This window comes from Gymnogyps californianus, chromosome 2, assembly GCF_018139145.2.
Source record: "Gymnogyps californianus isolate 813 chromosome 2, ASM1813914v2, whole genome shotgun sequence".
NCBI lineage: Eukaryota > Metazoa > Chordata > Aves > Accipitriformes > Cathartidae > Gymnogyps > Gymnogyps californianus.
Genome location: NC_059472.1, coordinates 132,851,756 through 132,873,348, shown reverse-complemented (window position 1 = coordinate 132,873,348; position 21,593 = coordinate 132,851,756). Strand labels below are relative to the sequence as shown.

Here is a 21,593-nt window from a genome sequence, read left to right as displayed (position 1 = left end):
TAGGGAGTGTGGACAATTATATATGGCATTCATCATTAATTCTGTCAAAGCTAGGGATGAAATGGAGACAGCTGCATTAATGTTGTGATTTCAGTTCCTGCTCATTAGTACTGTTACGAATTGTTCTTCATTTATGTTCTCAGTTCCAGAGCAGGCCTGCGGGGAGGGGGAGAGGCTTTTTGGGGGGGTGAGAGACGTGTGTGCCTGTGCCTGCGCTGTATTTTGCCTAATGCCTGAGACAGTAAGGACTGGGGGTGGTGGAGGGGGTGATGGAAGCTATTAGGTACTATAGAAATACAAACTACTAGTCACGCTTGACTGAAAACCAAGGCAATCTCAGGGTACATCCTTGTAACAGTCCCCCCAAGCCCAGGGACGTGTTGAGCTTTGGGGGCCAATGTTACTTGAAAATGTAAACCTAAATAGAAGCTGCTAAGTGTTAACTGGTTTGCTGTCATTTCTCTCAATACTGTTGCCAGAGACAGCAAACGTGGGGGAGCATCTCTCTTTTTTATCTGCCTAAGAAAATGGGATGTTTGCACTCTCCTGGAGAAGAAATCAGACTTGAAAGTAGAAGAGTCAAAAAGAGTTGCTTGCAGTGATTTCTAATGGCTCTGTTCGTATTGGCCTGGACAGGTTAAGAATGTCCTGGATGATGTTCTGGAGATGCTTCCCGAGTTTAACATGGCAGAAATCATGCAGAAGACTACTGCCTGGAGCCCCTATGCCCTTGTTTGCCTTCAAGAGTGTGAGAGGATGAACCTCCTCCTTTCAGAGGTCCGTAGGTCTCTTAAACAGCTGGACCTCAGTCTGAAGGCAAGTGACTTTTTTATTAACAGTACTGTTGCTCTTTCTTCTATGTATTTGGGGGCTTTTTGTTGCTTTTTTGGAAATGAAAGAAAGGTATTCTTTATGATGCCAGTATGCTTTTTATTTTTCTCCAAACAAAGCGGGAGTTGATGTTTTCTCCTCACATGGAAGTGCTGCAATCTGCACTCTTCTATGATGCTGTGCCAGACACATGGACTGAACTAGCACATCCATCCACATACAGCCTTGACCACTTGTAAGTACCCAACAATAACAGGGTTTAGCTACTATACACAGAGCTATTCCAGTGATCTAAAACCAGTAGCTTTGTTCCATTTATTTTTTGGTCCAAAATTTGTCTTAATGCAAGTCAATTTTACTCTGAAGTGAGTTTTGCAGAAATACTAAGCATTTTGCTAAAGTGAAGGCTCCGTCACCTCCCTTTGTCACAAGTACTAGGAGTGTTCAGCATCTTGCAGGATTCCTTTTCCCCTACCCTGCCCCACCAGCAATATCCACTTGCAGGCGGTTCGATATGGATAAAATAGGCAGTGTTTTTGGAAATTCCTCTGATCTCTCATGGCAATGTATGCTGCAGTGTGCCATTATTCAGAGTCTCTGTCAGGCTCTCTTGTGCTCCTGATTTGTACTTTGCTGTGGCTTACTGGAAGTTTAAATGCACCACTGAAGATGGTATCAGACAATTTGCATTTAAGAAGTCATCAACTGTTATTACCCATTTTTGGCAGTTTCTGAAGGTGTGTTAACATGACTAATGGCGATGTTCAAGTTTCTCCCCAAGACAACAAGTTTTACAGGATTGAGCATACTCACATTCTCTGTTGCCAGCAACCTGTCTCATGCCGACCACCTTTTACAATTGATTTCGGACTTACCTACATCAGGGAAAGAACAAATTCCACTAAAACCACGACCTTACACTTATGTAAGCATACACTTTCTGGTTACTGCAGCCATGTACTTTCTCTGTAGACAAAAGGACTCTTCCACTTGAAGTCTGCAATTTATTTTGTCTAAAAAAGTAGTACATATAGATTAAGGCAGAAGCTATTGCTGCTTCTCTTTTAGGGTTACTGATCTTCTCATGTGGTATGGAGAACTTGACAGCTGGACACAGGACCCTGTGCTGCCAGCAGTGGTGTGGCTTTCTGGCTTGTTCAATCCTCAGTCCTTTCTGACAGGTAAGCAGCGATGGTTGTAAGGAACCAGGCATATGGTTTCACTGCCAGACATTTATTTTTTACCACTGGTGTTAGCTATGTTTGTGATGCTGTTTGGAGAGTTAAGCACAGTTTAAGTAAGAAGATAAAAATCAGCCAAATATCAGAATAACCGTCTCCTGAAAGCAGGGGGACCAATCCAAACTCATCTTCAGTCTACTCAGAAGTGTGAAGACAAAGCAGCTAAGGAAATAAAAGCTTGAATTTCATAGTTTAAAAAAGGTTAAGAGTACAAGTTTTCCTACCATTATTATTTAACCAGTTCAGTGCATACATCAGTACCATTCTGGTTTATTCCTTAGTATTAACGCAGCTACCAGGCTAAGTAGAAAAAATAAATCAGTCTCCCAGTCCTCTTTGTGTAGTTGTTGCCACAGCAGGGGATGAAAAATCTTCAGCAGTGTATTGATGTCTCACTTCTTGCCATGATCACAGCATATATGCATGTATTTATTCTGAAGACCACAGTTGAAGCCACATGAGAGCCCGATAACAGTGTATCTCAAATTCTGCATGGCCACCAATGGCACTGAGATAATCCTTTGCTAGCCTAGCAGAAAGGTGGCCAGGAGCTCGTCACAGGAGACTTTGGCCAGGCTGCCATTGTTACCTGGAGAAGATGGGCAGTGGGAACCCAGGGAGTTTGCAGCCCAGACACTGAATGAAGCACCTCTCCCTGTACTTGGAAGCAGAAGGGGATGGCAGCATGAGGGCTGGCAGGCAGCTCCTCTTCTCTCTGCTGCTCATGTTGAGGTCCCCAAATGGCACTCATTTTGTGCCACAGGCATAGAGAAAACCCCATTGTATTTTTCATTCCTTTTACTGCCTCTCTCCAAGCCTTCTCTTTTGGGCACTTGTTCCTGTCAAGGGCTGGGGGGACATTAGGACCACACAGGCTAGAATAGATGTTAGCATGGGCTTGTTCTGAACAGGGACTCGGCTGGAGAGAAGCAGTGTCTCTGAGTGCAGACAGCAATGCAGTCTTGCTCCCCTGCTGGGGGGGGGGATTGGTTTGTACTGTGCAGAATGTTTTGTTTCCAAACAATTGCATTCATGCAGCTTTTTTGCCTTACTTTAAATAATGGCCAAAGGAAAAAAAAAAAACCAAACCAAAACAAACCCCACTCAGTCTCAGGCTTGAGCACAACTGGGGCACGTTAACAGTTCTGACATTAAAATTACTGTCTGGATATTGAATTATTGAAAGTATTATTTTTTTTAAGCTGTAATGCAGAGCACGGCGTGCAAGAACAACTGGCCTTTGGATAAGGTGTGCTTGACTGCAGATGCTAGTTACCAAAAAGACCAAAGAAGATTATGGCCACCCACCAAGGGAAGGAGCTATATCTGTGGGCTTTTCGTGGAAGGTAAGAAATAAACTGCTTGATCTCAGTAACCTAGTTCAGGGACTCTAGCTTCTTTCATTAGGTAAGTAAGTTACATCAGGAGTTGGACTAAAGCGTTGTCATCCTATGAACAGCACCAAGGAAGTTTAGGAATGGTGGTGGATTGTTGGTGTTGGTCCACTGTGACTTTAAATTTCCTACCAGCTCGGTGTCCTAATCACTGACTATACTTCATGCATTTAAATAACTGTTAACTGAGTCTGAACAAGGTCTGCATTGTAGTAAAGCAGCAGCTCTAATCTAGTTGAGGTTCAGAAGCTTAAAGACTATTCCAGAGACTTTAAATTTCACCCTGATACTGATTACCTAGAACTTTTCTGCAGCTCTTAGAGGTGCAAAATAGGATTAGTAGTTACCAGATGTTGGTAACCTGGATAAAGCCATCTACACAGTTGCAGTTAAAAAAACCAAAAACCCAAAAACCACCAAAAAACCCAAACCAACCAACCAACCAAAAAAAAAACACAAAAAAAGGTATTTTCAAAATCATCTTTCTCCTTTTTTTTGTCTTCCACCTTGGCAGAAAGTTGTCAGTTCTAAACAAACAGATCTAAAGAACTCTGAATTTTTCATTTGCTAGGCCATAATATTTATAGGCCATTGGGGAGACGTACCAAGAAGCAAGGAAATACTTGAGAACCCCAGTATTAGCATGAGGTATAATTACACACCTAAGTGGGTGATGTGTAAGTATGACAAGAGTAGATTTTTCATCTGGGTTTCCAAGTAGTCAATTATTGCAGTAGCTGCAATATGGTTGTAGGCTGTCCCTGAATGGAAATAGTGTTCATCTTTTGAGCTGCTCTTAACAACTTTCAGAGGATACATATTGTACCTTGCTCTTTTGGAATTGTATTTTCCTGAGACTGAAGCATCTAGTTTAGGAATGACAATTAAGGCCTGCAGTCAAAATGAGATTTTAGTTTTAACTTAGAAAGGCTGTCAACTAAGTTACAGCTAATTAGAGGAAAGGTGAATGACTCCATCAGGCAATTAGAGAAAGATCATCATTACTCGTCCTCTTCACCAGACCTGAATATAGTGACAGGAAAGCAACTCTTTTGGAAGGGAGTTGCTACTACAGCAGGTAAGCCCCAAGGGGAAAGTCAGGGTGGGGGACTGGAGCAATGATGAGCATGTCATTTGACTGTTGCTTTTTGAAATGGTAGCCTGAATTTTTCACAGGATTTTTTTTTTACAAAGTCTGTCACTCAAAAGGCAATACTGTTCATTCCTCTGGATATGAGGAAGGTATCAAGGAACCTCGTGAGCTGCAGTTTCTGTGTTTGTGTTGGTATTTGCAAATATAAACTTTCCTGTTGCTACATAAACACTCCTAAAATCCACAACAAGCATCTGCAATGTTTTATATGCTAGTTTATGTTAGAACACACAACAAACAACAAATCCAGCAGCTTCCAGAAAGTGCATGGCCCTTCAGCAGCATGGAACTCATCTGTCTAACTACACTGAAGTACCTGTGATATCTCACGATACAAACATATGCTAAATACACCAGTGTAGTTCTCTACCTTTTGGAACACTTGACCATAAACTAGCGGAGAATTAGGACAACATCTGAGCACTTGACTTTGACAGGCACATTCAGTCACAGGCATAGTCAAAGTCCCAACTGTAAGTAGTTTCCAGTCCCTGCTTTCAATAAAAGGGCATGCTGATGAAACTAAGCTTTCAATAGTACATGCTGCTTTCTTTCTCAGTCTGCCTTGTAGTTAAAGCAAAAGGAGATAAATATTTTTCACAGTCAGCTGGAGCAGGAGATTTGCCTCACAAAAACACAATCCTTAGTGTAACACTTATGTGCTCTATGTTGTTATTTCCTCATCCATCAGTGTCGCGTTCCTCCACGTAATGATTATTGATCTGCAAGCATTACACCTTCATTACACCAGCTATGGGAAAGTAAATAGGAAACATCAGCATCTGGGTGTAATTTGACTCACAAAATACTCCTCTTGATTATTCTTTATTCTGTCTACATAAAATGAAACGTGTATCTTACAAGAATTTTAACATAATCATACTGCAATACAAACATGTTGCATTTAAACAAAGTTGTTTGAAAGCTTGGTTGTAAATATGAAAAAACATCTAAGTATGAACTGTATGTTAAAAAAAAAATCCTGAACTTTGTGATTTAAACCAGTTAACCACTTACTTACGACTGCTGTAAGGTAGCTGGTTCAGGCAGCAGGTGCATCACACAAAAACTGCTGGTGAGCAATTCTTTTTCTTTATTGGGATGATGTTTAAAATTTTTTAAATTTTATTTTATTTTTTTTACAAAACATTCTTCCACTTTAATGTTTCAGTGATTAATTGCACTTTGGAATAAAAAAAAAAAATCATCTTCCTACTGGTAGGTTGCATCAGCTTTGGCTGGAATATAATGGCGTTCAGATGAAAGTACCCTTCCCTTCTTTGCAGGGACAATTTCCATAAACTGCAGGTGGAGGAATAGGTTCGGAAAGCAAGGGTTGGAAAACTGAATCTTTATGGTCAAGTTGGAACACAAGGGGTTTTTTGTTTCTTTAAAGACAGGGTATGCTTTACAGGTAGTTGTTAAACACCCTTTCTGCAAACTTGCACAATTATATAAATAAAAATATTGCTCAAATTGACCAAGTTCTCCATCATGTGGTTGTGTAGCTCTATTAAAAATTAACCACTCAAGGTTCAAGAGTGCGATTTCACTTAACGTATAGGTCTGTGCATGTAGATTTCTCTACCAAAACATTTTCCTGAGAGAACTTTTGCATAAGACCACATCAATAAAAAAGTTCCCAACACAGAAATGCATATACTATACTCTACAATTCTATCTTATATAAAACATAGTAATAACCTTTTGAAGCCAAAATGTGTCAACATATTAACCAGTTGCAGGCACAGCTTGAGTTCAGTGTTCTCAATTGTCATCCGCCAGTTGTTTTTGTAAACTAGAAGACATGTGAGGAAACAGTGTTAGTGCTTTTTTAGGAAACTCAAGTTCCCCATAAACAGACAGTTTCCATTGCTGAAAATGACAACTTCCAGAACAGCACTTCTATATGCTTCAAGCAATCAATATGGATCTCAAAGCAGGCAAAACCATTTCAATTTCTTAAGCAAATGAGTTTTTTACACAGACAATATGACTCACTTTAATGAAGCTGATTTCAGCCTAGGAGAAGTCTGAAATCCAAGAGACTTCTTTTGCATAGGTCCAGGATCTGCCCCAGGCCACAGAAGTCAAGTATTATTTAAAGGGCTGCAACAGTTTAAAAAGGAATGACTACGGGGCACAGCCCTCACCTTTCCAGGTATTCCTTGACGTTGTTGTAGCCGTAGAACTTGGCCAAGTGGATGAGCATGCCTGTGGCACAGCGCCCGTCCCGCCGGCGGCAGTAGCTGCAGTTGCACACCCCGCGACAAGGAGGACAGATCCAGGCCTGTAAGGTGGTGAACGGGGTGGGGGGGGTAAAGGCAAGCCATGAGTAAGGTTGTATTTGCCTTCCCATCACTCAGACAGACATGAGTATGGCTTCCCTACCGCATGATTGTTCAGTGCAAGGTTTTAAAAGCCTATATCAGCCAGCCAACCAACCTTGTTAACACTTTCCAAATTCTGCAGGATTAAAGACATTATTAAGTACCACCCTGTTTGCTTGAGTACTTCTTACTCTAAAGACTCAGGTTCGCTGATGTGCTCAGTATCAATTTTCAAATAGACTAAAGGCATCTATAATGCCTAATGATCCTATGGTCATCCTATGCTAGGCTGACCATAGTGGACTCCCTAGAAAAAGATGGGTACCCACTGTGACAAGTTTCTTTGGCTCTGCCTGCTGGTATAGCACGATTCCTGGGACTGAATTACCCAGCATGTACATGAAGTCAGGCATCTCCCAGCTGCTCAGCAAATGAACACAGAGGTGCAGGTGCTAACAGCCTGCATTACAGTATAGCAGCCACTGCCACACTGGGCCAGCACATCAGAGCCCTTAGTTCTCCATTGTCCTTCAGAACAGCCCAGAAGCCCATCCCTAAAGCAGAGGTGGGGGAGAGGAGGTCCCAGAACAAGCTGAGCACAGAGAGCGCTATTCTGCTGAGAGGTCTTTGTGTACCCACGTGCCTCATTCTCTGGCAGCAGCCTGCGCTCTCTCCTTGCTCAGTGCCTCAGGGGACAACAGAGAAAAGGGAACCAACCCTAAGACTTTTAAGTATCCTCCTCATTTTCTCTCTTATTTAAAAATTAGAATCTAAAAGAAGGAACCTGCTTTGCACACCACGTTACTGAGAGCATTAAAAAAAAGGGTACATTTTGGCATTTTTCTGAAAGGGGACAGATTCCTTTTCTTAAAAGCTGTCACGCTTTCCTTCCACTATCTGGTAAGCAAGTGGAGCTTCAAGGCACAAAGATGGGTGGATTGTAACCCAGGTCCAGCACCTTCCACTTGAGTTCCAACAACATCAGTGTCAGTCATAACGGTACTACAGATCTTCTCAAGGCAAAAAGCTTTGAACACCATGTTATCATGAGCATATACTGATCACAGCTTACTAATAAAACCATATTCATTATGCTTTCTTTCCAAGCCCAAGAAACGATACTTACTGGATCAAGCAGTGCTGACTTCACATCTTCCCCGTATCGATTTCGAAGACATGGTCCACAAAACTGCCCCCTTACTCCTCCACAGCCCTGGTTGCGACAGATTGTCTTTGTATCAATTGTCTTTTGTCGACACTGGTGGCAAGTACTACCCTAAAGTTGGAAAGGCGGAGATAACACAAATGTATGAAGGACATCTTAAATGCTCGTTGCTGAATTTTCCTAATGTATCTGCTGATACCAAAGCACAAACTTCAAACCAAAGTCAAATTCAGCAATGAAAATCTTAGTAAGAACCATAAGTTCTGTTATTATGATAAATCATACAGTTATCTGGAGAGATGCTAGGAATTTTACAGAGACAGTGCCCAGCCTCAGTTGCACTGGGAGTCTCAAACGACACGAACCTCATGTCGCAGTTCTGATCCTTTCCTCTATCTAGGAAAAAGCTAAAACTATTCAGAAAATGACCTTGTGACTAATCTCTGCAAATACAATGAAGCATGAAATATATAGTAAGCTGATCATCTAGATCTTTATGACAATTAATAATAGCCAAATCCAGTGAAGGAAAGGAAGGAGGAGTTCCATCAAGAGCTTTGGAAACTACCCAACTCATACAGAAATGTCATTTCCAGGGGGTACAAGAAGCAGCAGGGATCACTATTACTTAATGGTACAACCACCACCATCACCACATGTATATTGTGAGAATGAGAGATAAAAGGGATGTCAACTCTTATCGGTGGTGAGTCATAGCTATAGCAAATTCCACTTAATAGTTCTATGGCAAGAAAGCACTTCTTTGCAGAGGCAAAAAGTTGGTGGGGCATATCAACCAGCACAGGCAAGCCCATGGAAGCCTGGCAAAGCTTTCAAAGTTGTGCTTCTGTAATATAATAATGCTGAGCTGCACTCTCCAGAACCTCAGGAAAGCATACCTTTTAGCAAACACCAGTGAACTATTAAGAGACTTTCCATTTCAAGCACATGGACAGACTGAAGAATATAGCAGCCACTTACTAGAACTTTGTCATAGATTTTGTCTTTAACAGTGACTGCAATGTTGTCCAAGTCCTCCTCAGTAATATCCTCGACTGGACGGTGAGATGAATACTTTGATGATCTCCTCCTTTTGCGCACTCCACAATCCCCCTGCTAAACAAACTCATCTCAACATTTTTTGTCTGGTGTCATGAAGACTCTGTCACCACACTTGGTGACAAATTCTTTCATTTATAATACGTATGCAGTCTAGAGGGGGCTGACTACAGGCTGACTACTCATGGACCACTGGAAGAACAAGGAATAGAGTTTCCAAATCATCACCTTTTCTCTCCCTCTCCTCCCTAATCTTTTCTCTACTCCATTTATTATTTATTCTATGTTCTTCCTTTCCATCATTGCTATTTCTGTTTCCACAAATCCCTAACATGTTTTTCTGCTACCTCCTTTTCTTTGCATTCCCTGCACACCTCCACTGTAACTCTTTACACTCCATTGCTTCCCTCTCAAAATAAGGAACTATGACCATCTGTGTTCCTATGCTTTGCTCCTTCAGTCTCCTAGCATACTCTCTAATTGCCTTCCCCAATGACAATCTCTAATGTCCTGCAAAAAACCTTTATTGAAGTTTTAGGTTAGTCCTGCCATACCCAGCCCTTTCTTATTATCCTGTTTGTTATTTGGAAGAGAGTCCTCCACTCACTATTAAGTGCTCTTTTTTCCTTCCAAATATCATTGTCTTTGACCCCTATTCATGTACAAGTCTCATCTGATCCTTAGCCTTCTCCCTACCCCACTCTTAACACCTCATTTCTCCTTCACCCTAGATCAGCTCTGTTCTCTCCAAAATAGTCATTTACCAGCCCAGGTTCTCACTCAGTGCTACTCCACTGTTTTTAATAGCCAAGTTCCCTCTATAATGCTTCAACTATGCCCAGCACTCATTCCTACAAGCAGAACTGGGATCTAGCCTTGCAGATACAAACTTAAGAGTCTTCCTCATAAAGGCTATACAGTAAATATAACCAAGACAAATGACCACCATAAGCTAAGGGAGGAAAAAGATTTCAAAAAAATGGGGAAGAATAAAACCTGCAACTTTTGAATGGCTAGCCAGTACGTCAGCAGTTTGTTGGTGCAGATTCCCTTCATTCATTCTCAGTTCAGCTATATAACTCCTATCTTCCCTCTGCTATTTCCAGAGAAGGGTTTTTGCTAATTTTTTCTGAGTCTGAAGATAGAGAAGATCTGCTGTGTCATCTCCACCAGCCCCACCTTCTACATTGTGGGCTCTAGTAATCTGCAGATAATAAATAAGTAATAGACCATAAGTAAATTGCCTTGTTATGTTTGGACAACACAGGTCACAAAGAGAGCTCAGTTAATGGGTGAAAGATGACGCAGGAAGGCCTGAAGATAACTTCTGTATCTAATCCCAACCAAAGGTTCTCAATAACTTTCTGTAGGATGTGATGTCTGCTCTACGTGCTGGCCAACAATTTAAATGTTTCCTAACCCCTGACTACTGGAGATATCAAAGTCTGGCAAATACCACACTGAGTCTCTTCTTCAAGAGGTTTTGTTGTCTATAGCTACGGAAGTGTTCTGCAAATTTCACAGCCGACACAGTAAATTTTTCCAAGGCAAATTTTTCTGGTGGACGAGCATTTCTGGTTGGGTTCATGCGACGTGCTATCTGGCCTTCAGAAAATGTCCTCCTTGGGATTTTCTTCTGTTTCTAGAGAGAGAAGAAGATTCCAGTAACTGTCCTTTCAGTTATGTTTGTAGTGTTAAACACCAGAAATGATCTGAAAATGCCTGTACCACACTTGTACTATCATGAATTAATCTGTTTTTCTCCCACTCCTTTTTTGTTAAGCCAACCTCACCAATTTCTAGCATTCTTAAGTTTTCTCCTTACATGCTATACCTTTTTGCTCCATTTAAAACACCACACCTTCACAAATTCTATTCCAATTAATGTCACAGAACTATACCAAAACTTTACGTATGGCATACTAAGGTAGAAGTTAGCTCTCGCTGTTCTTCAGTAGCTAAATGTTCAGATTTTCCCACAATCTGAATACGCCTTCAAGGAATAATCCAAATTCTACGTTACTTTCTTTTGTATTTTTTAAGTTGAAAGCGCATTAATAAACTTCTTCTCCTACTTCCAGAATCCTAAGACCTGGAAATTACTAGGAGGCACAAGATACCCTCTTCATATTGTCACACCTTCCAATTACTGCATGATTGAATTCATACAACAGAAGTCCTGCATGGACATCTACCATAAAGGCAGCTACTAAATCTGACAGTATAAACAAGATGTAGGAAGCAAGTCTGCTTGCTACCATATACTTTAGTTATTTCCTTCAAACGAAGTGAAAGGCGCATTACAAGGAGACAGGGTGGAAGTAAAAAACCAAGCAGATGAGGTAACTAGAATACTCCTGATGCCCTCCCCCTTCCTCAAGTAAAGATACTAAATAAAAGTAGCAGGCGTATGAATGTATTCAAAGCATGTTTAAGTTTCTATATCATTTAACTAGAGCTAGCAAGGTTCTGGCCTTTCAAAGGCTGTATAATTTGGCTTCCCCTTTTCACCTGACAACCACAACACCAGTATTTCTACATGGGCTTCCAAAAGACCTGGCCCTTCAATTTTTCCTCAAATCTCTTCAGTTTATAATACATGTGGAAAAACATTACTCTATAGAGAGCCTAGAGGGGTTGACAGTTCTCTGCTTCTAGCCAAGAGAAGTCAGTTGAAATAACTACAGTATCATTCCGGGTTCATGTTGAAGTGGTTGAATTTCATCAGCATAGCTCTACTGGGAAGTGTGGATTTTAAAAGAAAAGCCTGCAAGACGGAAATTAACAGGGAAATTAACAGGCTCTAAACCCAAAGGAAAGCAACTACTCTTGCTGATTCCCACATACACAGACATTTGTCTAGCATCTCAACAGTATTGCTGGGTAAAAAATGATAAAGAAGCATCTCACCTTGGTCTCCATATTTCTTCATCAATTCTTTTGTAAAATTCCATTTCCTCACATAACCTCTGGTACTTAAATACTGACCAATAGCAAATCTATACAAATAAAGTGATCAAAACCAAAGAAAACCAGAACAAACTTGGTGAAAGTGTTTCATCAGGAAACACATTCATCCTAAGTCTAGCAAAAACGTCTGTCACCTCTAGCCAGTACTGGAGACTTACCGAAGGAGTCGAGGTGGGCGTTTTCACTGGGAACAGGTCGGGTATGGAATTGAGTTCTGCCAGCAGCTGGGCAAGCTGAAATCAACAGTGATGCCGCATTGAAAACTCACTGCAAACTTACAAATAAGCAACACCTATCATCCACTCTTCACATGCACTCCGAATTATATCTAAACACATGAAGTTTCACTGCATGAAACCTTTCTGGAGGCACTTTATTTAAGTGGGGCTCATAAAAGGGGTTCATTTACCCCTGAATGAGCAAAACTCTGCAGGCAGGACTAACTTCACAGCTCCCCTTAATTCTTACTGGGAATTAGAATTAGCTAGAATTACATCCAATCTTGTTGGAACAGCACTGAAGAAGTGCATAACAACATGGTTATGATATCTGCAACCAACAACGAGAAATTCACAGTTCATATGACAGGAGGGAGAAAAGGAAGACAGGGTAGCCTTGGCCAGAAGATTGTAAGATGTTCCCTGTGGGCTATTTTACTGAATGCCTGCTGATATACCTGTGCTTATTCCAGGGAACTCACAGTGTCCCCTTAAGCAGTGACATTGCAGCAGGGAAACTTTGCTCATTGTTTTTCAGTGGTCCTTAGTAGCAATGACTAGGAACATCCCTTTTTTAATCATGACAGCTAGCGCTGCTTTCACAAATGCTGCAAACCACAGCCAGTAATGCTACATACCCATTGCTTTGTGCAGATACACACAGTGACATGGGTACATGCTCACTTGCAAAGTCGTAGAACAACTAAGCCCCACCGGTGGTTCCCCTAACCACAGCATATGCAGTATCAGAAGCATGTCAGCAGGACGATCTGTTGCACCCTGTAGATGTCCTGGAGGTACATTTCAACAGAAGCAGTGGCTGACGTCCAAAAAATACTGATCTGTTCTGGAAGACCAGGATAAGGCTATCTTCTGAAAAGCCAGCAACATCGGAATGAGCCAGGCTGCTAGTCTCTGAGACTGCCATACCAATCATGACATTAAAAGCTGGATACAGCATTTCTTGGTAAATACTTCAGTGTGGCATTTCTTAAGAGCTATTTAATGTCATTACAGTACCGCAACTAGTATGCCAATGACTTTTGCAATGGTTGAACTAGAAGGCAGAGTGGAAGGTGAGAAGGGTGGAAGAGCACCAAGACCAATACAAAAGCAGTGAGGATACAAGACAGATTAGAAACACAGGTACAAAACTAAAGCAAGTTTTTACGTGGGAGCTGCAGGCCCACACACCCAAGAGGTGTACTTGAGCCCCAAGGCTGCTTGGAAGATGCAACTTTTCCTGGAATACAGTAAAACTGAAGGAGCCACTGAGGACCCAACATCAACTCGGATTTGCATGGCAGCGTGATAATTAAAGAGAGCTGGTGGCATTTTGGATAATAGAGGAAAAAGCATTAAGGAATGATCAGTGTCTCTCTTTTCTGCACCTACACGCACACATACACACACTTTCAGTAGTTATATAGCAAAGCCTAACTGTAAACATCACATCCCACACGACTGAAAAATTACGTTTATCATCTTTAGCAGTTTTTAGCTGCCTTACCAATCAGTAACTGCAGCAGATCTGTCAGACACAAATGAAAAGTAGGAACTCCATTGTGCAAATGACACCATGAACCACCTGAAGGGACCAGCTGGTTTCTGACATGTTCTGAATATAAGATTGCAACTTGGGCATCTGTAACTTTGTTCACATCCACATACAAAATGCTTGGTTCAACTCTGGTTTTAAACTTGAGCAGGTTAGTCCTACTTGAGGCTATTTTAGGGGTAAATGGCTGAGTGCTGATGGTCCTCTAAGGTTTTCCCAGGTAGAAAAATTCAAACACAAACCACGATGAGACTTTCCCAAAGTCCCAGCACAGCATCAGCAGGGACCCCAAAATTCAAGTGTGCTGAAGCTAAGTAGTTGGATGTAAATGTCAGAGAACAAAGCACTGCTCGTAAGTCTTACCATGGCTTTATTTTCTTTAATATTCATGGCTCTCTTAAGCAGAGCACTGGAACTTTCCTCCTGTGTTTCTTTAATGTCTTCTTCAGACTCTGAAGCAGAACCCTCTAGTTTGTCCCACCGCTTGCAGCTTATTTCTTTTGAAAGAGGTGTGAGGGATTCACTGTCCTTTAGAGGTAAGTCAGAAAAAGCCTGTTCAGGCACTTTTTTCTCAGATGACTTTCTGGTGGGAAACTGCAAGGCAACACGAAGGCCAAAGCTTCTTCTCTTGGGGGAAACTTTCTTCTTCGCCTCTTCCTCCTCTTCTTCCTCGCTACCCAATACATTATCGCGTTCTTCATCACTCAAGTCTGACTCCACCGCCTAGAGGCAGGAAGAATCCCATGTTACATTAATGGCTGTGACAGAAGAAAGGTCATTTTAAAATCACTAATTCTGGGCAGCAGCCTCACCACCTGAAGGCACTGTCATAAATTCACCTAAATCAACAAATTTTTAAAAGTTCACAGTACACGACTTCTGCCTGTGCAGAGACCAACACAAAATCTACATATTAATATTGTCTGGGATACATGGCTGTCTTCAGAGGAACAATCTTGCCCAGGCCAGTCAGTCTACAAGCAGGGGAAGAAGTTCTCATTTCTAATATGTGATGTTACATTAAATAAAGCTTTTTTTCTCTTTTAAGATAACACATATTTTTCTTCAGCATGAAGAAAGATCATCACAGTGTATCAGAAACACCCCTACTAGAACATGAGGTTTACACAGAAGAGACACAAAAAAAGAAGTCAACATATACATTCATGCATAGGTGACTGCATTTACCAGAACTCCTTTCTTGTTCACATCCACCTCACTTGAAGCAAAGCCTTCGAACGCTTCCGTTTCAGAGTCAGTGTCTTCAGTGAAAATCCTCCGCAGTTCTTCAGTGAGGTATGTGGACTGAAATCGAACCCCCTGTAAAAAAACCAGCCAGTAGCTGTGAGAGACAGTCAGATACAGAGTAGTCACACAGTCACAATAAACAGGTTCTGAGGTCCAAGCAGGTACCAACTAGATGGCATATACAGTGAAAGCACTTTGCAGGCAAAGCCTGTCAAAAGAAAAAAGCAGAAGACATTCAGAGTTTCAGCACTGAGTTATTTTAACTTAGGATTTTTTTTCCTCATTTTGAGCACAGGGCTTTAACTGAGCTGCTTCTTGTGGGGGAAACTTTCTTCTTCGCCTCCTTCCTCCTCTTCTTCACTACTACCCAATAAAAATAAATTATCTGTTTTCTTATGTGTAAATTATGTTGTTTTGTATGTTTTCTTCTGGATGTAAAAAAACAGGCCTTGAATGGAAGGAAATACAAACCACAACCACAGTAAGAAAAAGTCCTCCTTTTTTTACTTAGCAGTAGAAACAACACTCTCCTCTGGGCTTGCTGCAGGAGTACTCAAGGCTTCTGGAGATGGAGCCTGCTCCTTCTCACGCTGTTACACCATCACTGAAGTGACAGATACCAACACAAAACCACAGAGCTTTGAAGAGCCTGACCAGCATCCCTCCACCTTCCAACTGCTCAACTCTCTGTTTTAACGGTGCAGTTTATCATTCAAACGTGTTCTAGGGTAGACAGATCCCAAACTTCCGCCTACAGATGAGGAAGTAAAAAGTCTGCCCATAAAAAATAAACTAAGATCTCATTAAAACACTCTTCACGATATGCACATTACATACCAATTAAACACAATGCATTTACTAAATCAGAAATGTATTTCCATACTTCCAATCAGAATTAGCAGAAGACCATCTGTCAACTTGTACCTGTTAGTCTCCTGAAAGACTTGTTCATGGTAGGAACGTAACCGATGTTCACACCACACCTGCCTCTTGAAAGTCAGCAACACACACTTAAGTTTGTTTCCCTAATTTTCCTCTGCTATTTCTTCCTCCCACGCGAGATACAAAAACGACCTTTCACACGATGCACTTGCTAAATATCTTTATTCTTCCTTTCAATTCCCTCCCTTCCCTGACTTTAATTACACACTTCTTTACATTAAGATAATATCTGGTGAAAAACAGATAAAATAGATGAGTGCAAAAACTTACAGGGGAATGGGAGGGGGGAGCTACTGCATATGCTGTTTCTTTACACTTAAACATCTCCTACAAATTATTATGGGTAATTGGAATGAGTTTTCTCTGAGCAAAATTACTCTATTCTTTTGTTGATAGCTGCAGTGCAGCTGCTTGAGAAAGGAACAAACACAATAGGGAAGTTACTTTAAAGTTAAATTGCATTTCTTGGGGGGAAACTGAAGTTTTTATGCATTCTATGTTTTCATGAAATTCCACAATGAAGGTTGGGGGTGGGGGGAAATAAGTTGTTTGTTAGCTAAAGTGACTAAAAATAACACACCTAGAGCTATGCTGTTACACCTACGAAGAATGGTCTACACAACGTAAAATACACATCAGGGATACCTATAGGAGAAATGGCTGAAACTCAGCAGAATTGCAGAGATTACGGGAGTAGAATTGCAGAAAGCCCTGAAGAAAAGCAGACACGCAGAGGTCACTATTTGTTAATGCATTTGCGCATCAGCATCCAAGGAAACACCTGATGCACTAACATCCCATTCACCACCCCAGCAGGGCGGCTGCCTTGCCTCCTCTCCCAACAACTGCAGAATTTTTCTGAACTTCCCATCATTTTGCTCTTCACACCAAAACCTTTTAGTTTCCCGCACAACAAGTACCTATGGTCTTTGTCAGCGACAGTGGTGTTTGGCATCATGAATGGATGGAACTCAGGATAAAAAAATCGTGGTTTTATTGTACCATTTAGCACTAAAGGAGTTAAACTCAATACTGATGGAGATTTAAAATAATTCTCAGCCCAAGTGAAACACAGGAATGGTGAGGAAGGCTGCAGTGCCAGCTGTAAATTTGGAACAAGTCTCACTGGGATTCCCAGTAACGCATGTTAAACTAACAGTACCTAGCTCTTCCACAGCATTTTTCATCAGAGGATTTTCAAATGCTTTGCAGCAAAGATCATTATCATAATCTCCATCTCACAAGTCAGGAAACCAAGGCAGAGAGAAGTAAAGTAAGGTGCCTGCAGTCCCCAAGCAGGCAGCAGAAGCAGAAGCTCAGGCTCCTGCACAAGGCTCCCCCTCCACCACCACCACCATCCCCACCTCTCCTCGCTGATCCTTCTTCATGCCCCACACAAAGCCACAAATACAAGAGCAAGCTACCTCCTGGTTTTCTGAAGTTACCAGTACCGCCATCCAGCAACAAGATTACGAAGCAATTTAGAGCCCAGTATATTTCACTATTTTTTAGCCACTGTATTTTAGAGCCACTTTTGCTCTACCCCCAAATGGCTTCTGCACTCTCCTGAGGCTATTCGCCTACAAAGGCTCAGAAATAGTACATACTCATACAAGTCGCATTCTGTCTGTTTCCTTTGCTAACACTAGTCATCTTCCCTGTCTTCAGCACCTGTTAACCAGGTACTGACCTGATGGACTAGGAAAAGAAAAGAAGGAGGGGGGAAAAAAAAAAAAAAGGCATTTTCAATTTTGTTATTAATGGATTGGAGGGACCTTTTTGAGAGCACAGCTGACAAAGGTATCTTTTAGCACATTAGCCCGTATCTATCAAGTATATAATTATAAGCTGCTAAAAGACTAAAACCTACATTTTCTGGCAGCCAAGACAGCATACCAGTTCTCTTCCTTTCTTGTGAATTCAGCTGGTACCTCCAGCTACCAAATCAGAGAATGAAAAATATCAAATCATTATGCTGATCCAAGCTACTTCACCATTAAGAGAGCAGAGAACAAGCAAATCCCACAATTGCAGCAAGAGCTGATGGTTTCTGTGGGTCACCACCACTAAAACATGATTTTAGTGCAGAAACAGCACTGACATAAATGAGTGCAAAAACAGCACTGAGGTAAATTTCTGGAAGAAATACCTTGAAGTCTGCACACTCACAAATGCCCATTACTATCATGCATTTCCACTGTCTTATGTATCCAGAGCACATCAGCCCAGGATGATAATTCTCTCTTTCCCGTTTGCTACACTTACCTACTTCACTTAAACTCACCTTCTAATGAAACCCGTTTTCCTTTTCATATTATGAAAGAGTTTTAAAAGCAATCATTAAACCCTAAAAGGGATAGCAAGTTTTTTTACATTTATTTTTAATATGAGGACTACAGATTATGGGTTTTGCTGCGAGTTATGGCTTGCGCAGCCTTGACACAGGCTCAGAGTACTACTGCACCCAAAGAGCGTAACTGGGCCACAGCAATCCATTCCTACCTTTTTTCCTGACTCCAGGGAATCAAAACTAGCATAGCTGTCCTCTGACAACAACCTCTGTCTGGAAGCATCATCTTGGAACCCCAGAAAATCTTCATTGTCACTGGGGGCATTAAAAATGTCAGCCACGTCCTTGGGTATCTGTTTCTGATTCAAAATGAGACAGAAGATACGAGTCAGACAGGCCAACTTAATAGGAAAACTCAAATTGGCAATAGTACAACTTGTTTTTATACTCCTATGCAAGTACAAATCTGTATCACAAAATATGCTATGTGTAAACTGTACCTCATTTAGCTAAACTCCAGGAAAATTCTGTTTTAATCCCTAAATACAGACTCCAGATTTGGGGCTAGGGAGAGGACGCGATATGCAGGGTTAACTCCACAGAACAGTACTTCTCAGACATAAAAATATGTGTGTGCCTCATCTTTGCAAGCACGTGCTCAGGGCACCCTTTATCTGTAGAAACCCACCACCGCTCCTCCTCTTACAGAGCAATGATGGCTCAGAGGTGAGGAACACACCTTCAAATATAATGCAATGCTAAACAAGTACAAAGAAACCTGACCATTAGATCCGATAACAGTACCGTTACATATTTTAGCAGACAGACACTGAGCTAACTCCAAAAATAAAACCAATGCAACTCACTCTCCTTCATCAGTACTGCCGCAGAGCTTTTTCCACGACACTTGGTAAGAAAGTGAAAATCCATTTTAACCGAGAACATTTCTCGTTTGCTAGAAGCCCATGACGTAGCCCGCCAGGAGGAAGCACTGCCAAGGGCAGGCAGCGGCACTTTCTGAAGTGACCAAGGTCACAACTTCAGAGTTCGAGAAGTCCAGTCCCAGCATGGGAGGAGACTCGTACCACCACATGCAAGCACTCCCCCGGCCATGTACTTCACCAAATACTTCAGATAAGCCTCTCCATGTAACGGGTCAGTAAGGAAGCCTTCAGACAGCTCCGACCTAGGCTGCTTTAGGATTTGGCGTGTGGAACGACGGCATAAACAGATCCAGCCTTAAAAACCGAGGCAGAAGGCATTTTGCCAAGTTTCAGAACACGATTTTACACATCCCAGTATCATTTGCAAAACCATTCTGCCATTCACAGAAATGCTCAGGGAGAAAAGCGTCCGCATCGCTCACCAGCACCCGGACATTTATCTTCTACATCCCAGGACCACTTGTACACGTCACGCACGCTACTCTTACTTGAAGCAAGCCTCTCTGCTGTTTGCTGTGTGGTCAAGCCGCATGTGAATTTTCCACTCCTCTCATTAACTCTCAGGAACACGAGATCAACAGCTGCCTTGTGAGAGGGGCCAGTTCCTCATCCGAAGGAGGTCTCCAGCCCTGAACATTCAAGAGAACATCCCCGAGATGAACTCCAGAACCGAGAGCAGCCTGCCCTTGTTGGCTGTCATAGACAACCAAGGTTGCTCATACAGGGCCCCATATAATGATTATTTATTATCTTTTTTTTTAAATTTATTTGTGCCAAGGCAAATGGCCCAAAGGAGGCTCATTCCCCAAAAATAATGTTGCTCTTTTAATGGAACTGGAATTTTGTCAGCAAGCAGCACCTTGACCAAAGCTTCACTGTCTGAAACAGGAATGGGCATACATGGGCTTAATTTTATTCTTGCTCTGCTTTTATAAAGCTGATGTAGACTGATGCAAAACTGATTTACTGTTGCTGGAGCAAGACTTCACCTCTGAACAACTGATCCTCGCAGGCATATAACGGCATGACCCAAGGCACTGCTGCAGAAGTCATGCTGTCCGCATTTGAACCCCTTTGGATATTCCCTCACCCCCTCCTCTTACAACAGCCAGAATCCACCTCTGTTGCTGTGATGGAATTCACTGAGTACAGAGCAGTGTTAAAAATGAAGCATTATGCATTTTAATGGAAAAACATACAAGGAGCTGTGAGCCTCGTTGCTATGAATAAATTGCTTCCAGGAGCCACTGCATTAGTTCTTGTGCTATTGTACAGCTGAGTTAGCCACTGCTGTGATTACTGTATGCCTAACTAATTTCTTCTTCTTCGTCTATTACTTCTGCGTCTGCACCAGAGGAGCTGTTATGGGGGTGTAATTACTGATTTTGAACAAAGAAAAAAAAAATTCTTTCCCAGTAGAAGACTTTTTTTGATCTTTATGGACTCCCAAATACTAAGGTACTGATTTAAGTAACTTACTGCAGAACTTCAAAGACTTTTAGTTTGTGACTTGCCATAGCCTCACTACAAGGAATCCCATTCAGTCATTGATGAGTCCCCATTTCACTGAAAGGGCTGAGGTTAATAACAGACAACACCTGACACATACAAGGTGGGCATACTCCAGGAGTTTAAAAAGAGCACCCTCATGACCAAACTTGCTCATCGCCAGTATTTCTACACCTGAAATCACAAGTCAAGTTTACTCCCAGCAGAAGTCCATTGCCATCAGCAGACAGACATCAAAGATGAGCTTGCACCAAACACCTCTGTCGTGATGGGTTGGTTCACTGTTATTTATTGTGTAGTCCTGGAAGCCACAGACATTTCCATTTTAACTTTCAATTAAAATACATTCAGAAACTGATTTATAATCAGCATCAGAACCGAATATTTTAACTCTGTCAACAAAGTAGCATATACCAAGAAAGAAAATACGTATTTGCCTAAACACAAATGTCAAAATATTAATCTATTCTAAACATTTGAAAGATGCAGGCACTTCAAGAGAGGATCTTTTTGCCACTAAAATCCTAAAAAAGGCAGGAAGGCAGACAGGTGATGAACATTTCAAGCTTGCTCAGGGAAAGTATTTCAACACAAACAGACCACAGGTTCAGACACAAGTGATGATTAATTAGTGAGTGGGGGGGTCTCAGTGCAGCTACTGGAGCACGTGGGGGTGTCGGCCACCAGGCACTGGGGGGGGAACAGTGTGTGTCCTGAAAACCACCTACTGGGGGGGACAGG

At 41.7% G+C, this 21,593-nt stretch overlaps 1 protein-coding gene across 1 annotated transcript in view; it reads right to left on the bottom strand.

Annotated features, from left to right (window-relative positions):
* Window positions 1–5,433: 5,433 nt before the first annotated feature.
* CDCA7L (cell division cycle associated 7 like) overlaps window positions 5,434–21,593 on the bottom strand; it is a 28,865-nt gene continuing 12,705 nt past the window's right edge. Inside the window, exons 2-10 of the mRNA XM_050890921.1 lie at window positions 18,612–18,758; window positions 15,108–15,239; window positions 14,283–14,642; window positions 12,302–12,376; window positions 10,630–10,815; window positions 9,096–9,230; window positions 8,076–8,225; window positions 6,773–6,909; window positions 5,434–6,417 (exon numbers count right to left, since the gene is read on the bottom strand). Of these exons, the coding sequence (XP_050746878.1) occupies window positions 6,387–6,417; window positions 6,773–6,909; window positions 8,076–8,225; window positions 9,096–9,230; window positions 10,630–10,815; window positions 12,302–12,376; window positions 14,283–14,642; window positions 15,108–15,239; window positions 18,612–18,758 (1,353 nt within the window). The 3' untranslated portion in view covers window positions 5,434–6,386. The remainder of the gene's footprint in view (window positions 6,418–6,772; window positions 6,910–8,075; window positions 8,226–9,095; window positions 9,231–10,629; window positions 10,816–12,301; window positions 12,377–14,282; window positions 14,643–15,107; window positions 15,240–18,611; window positions 18,759–21,593) is intronic.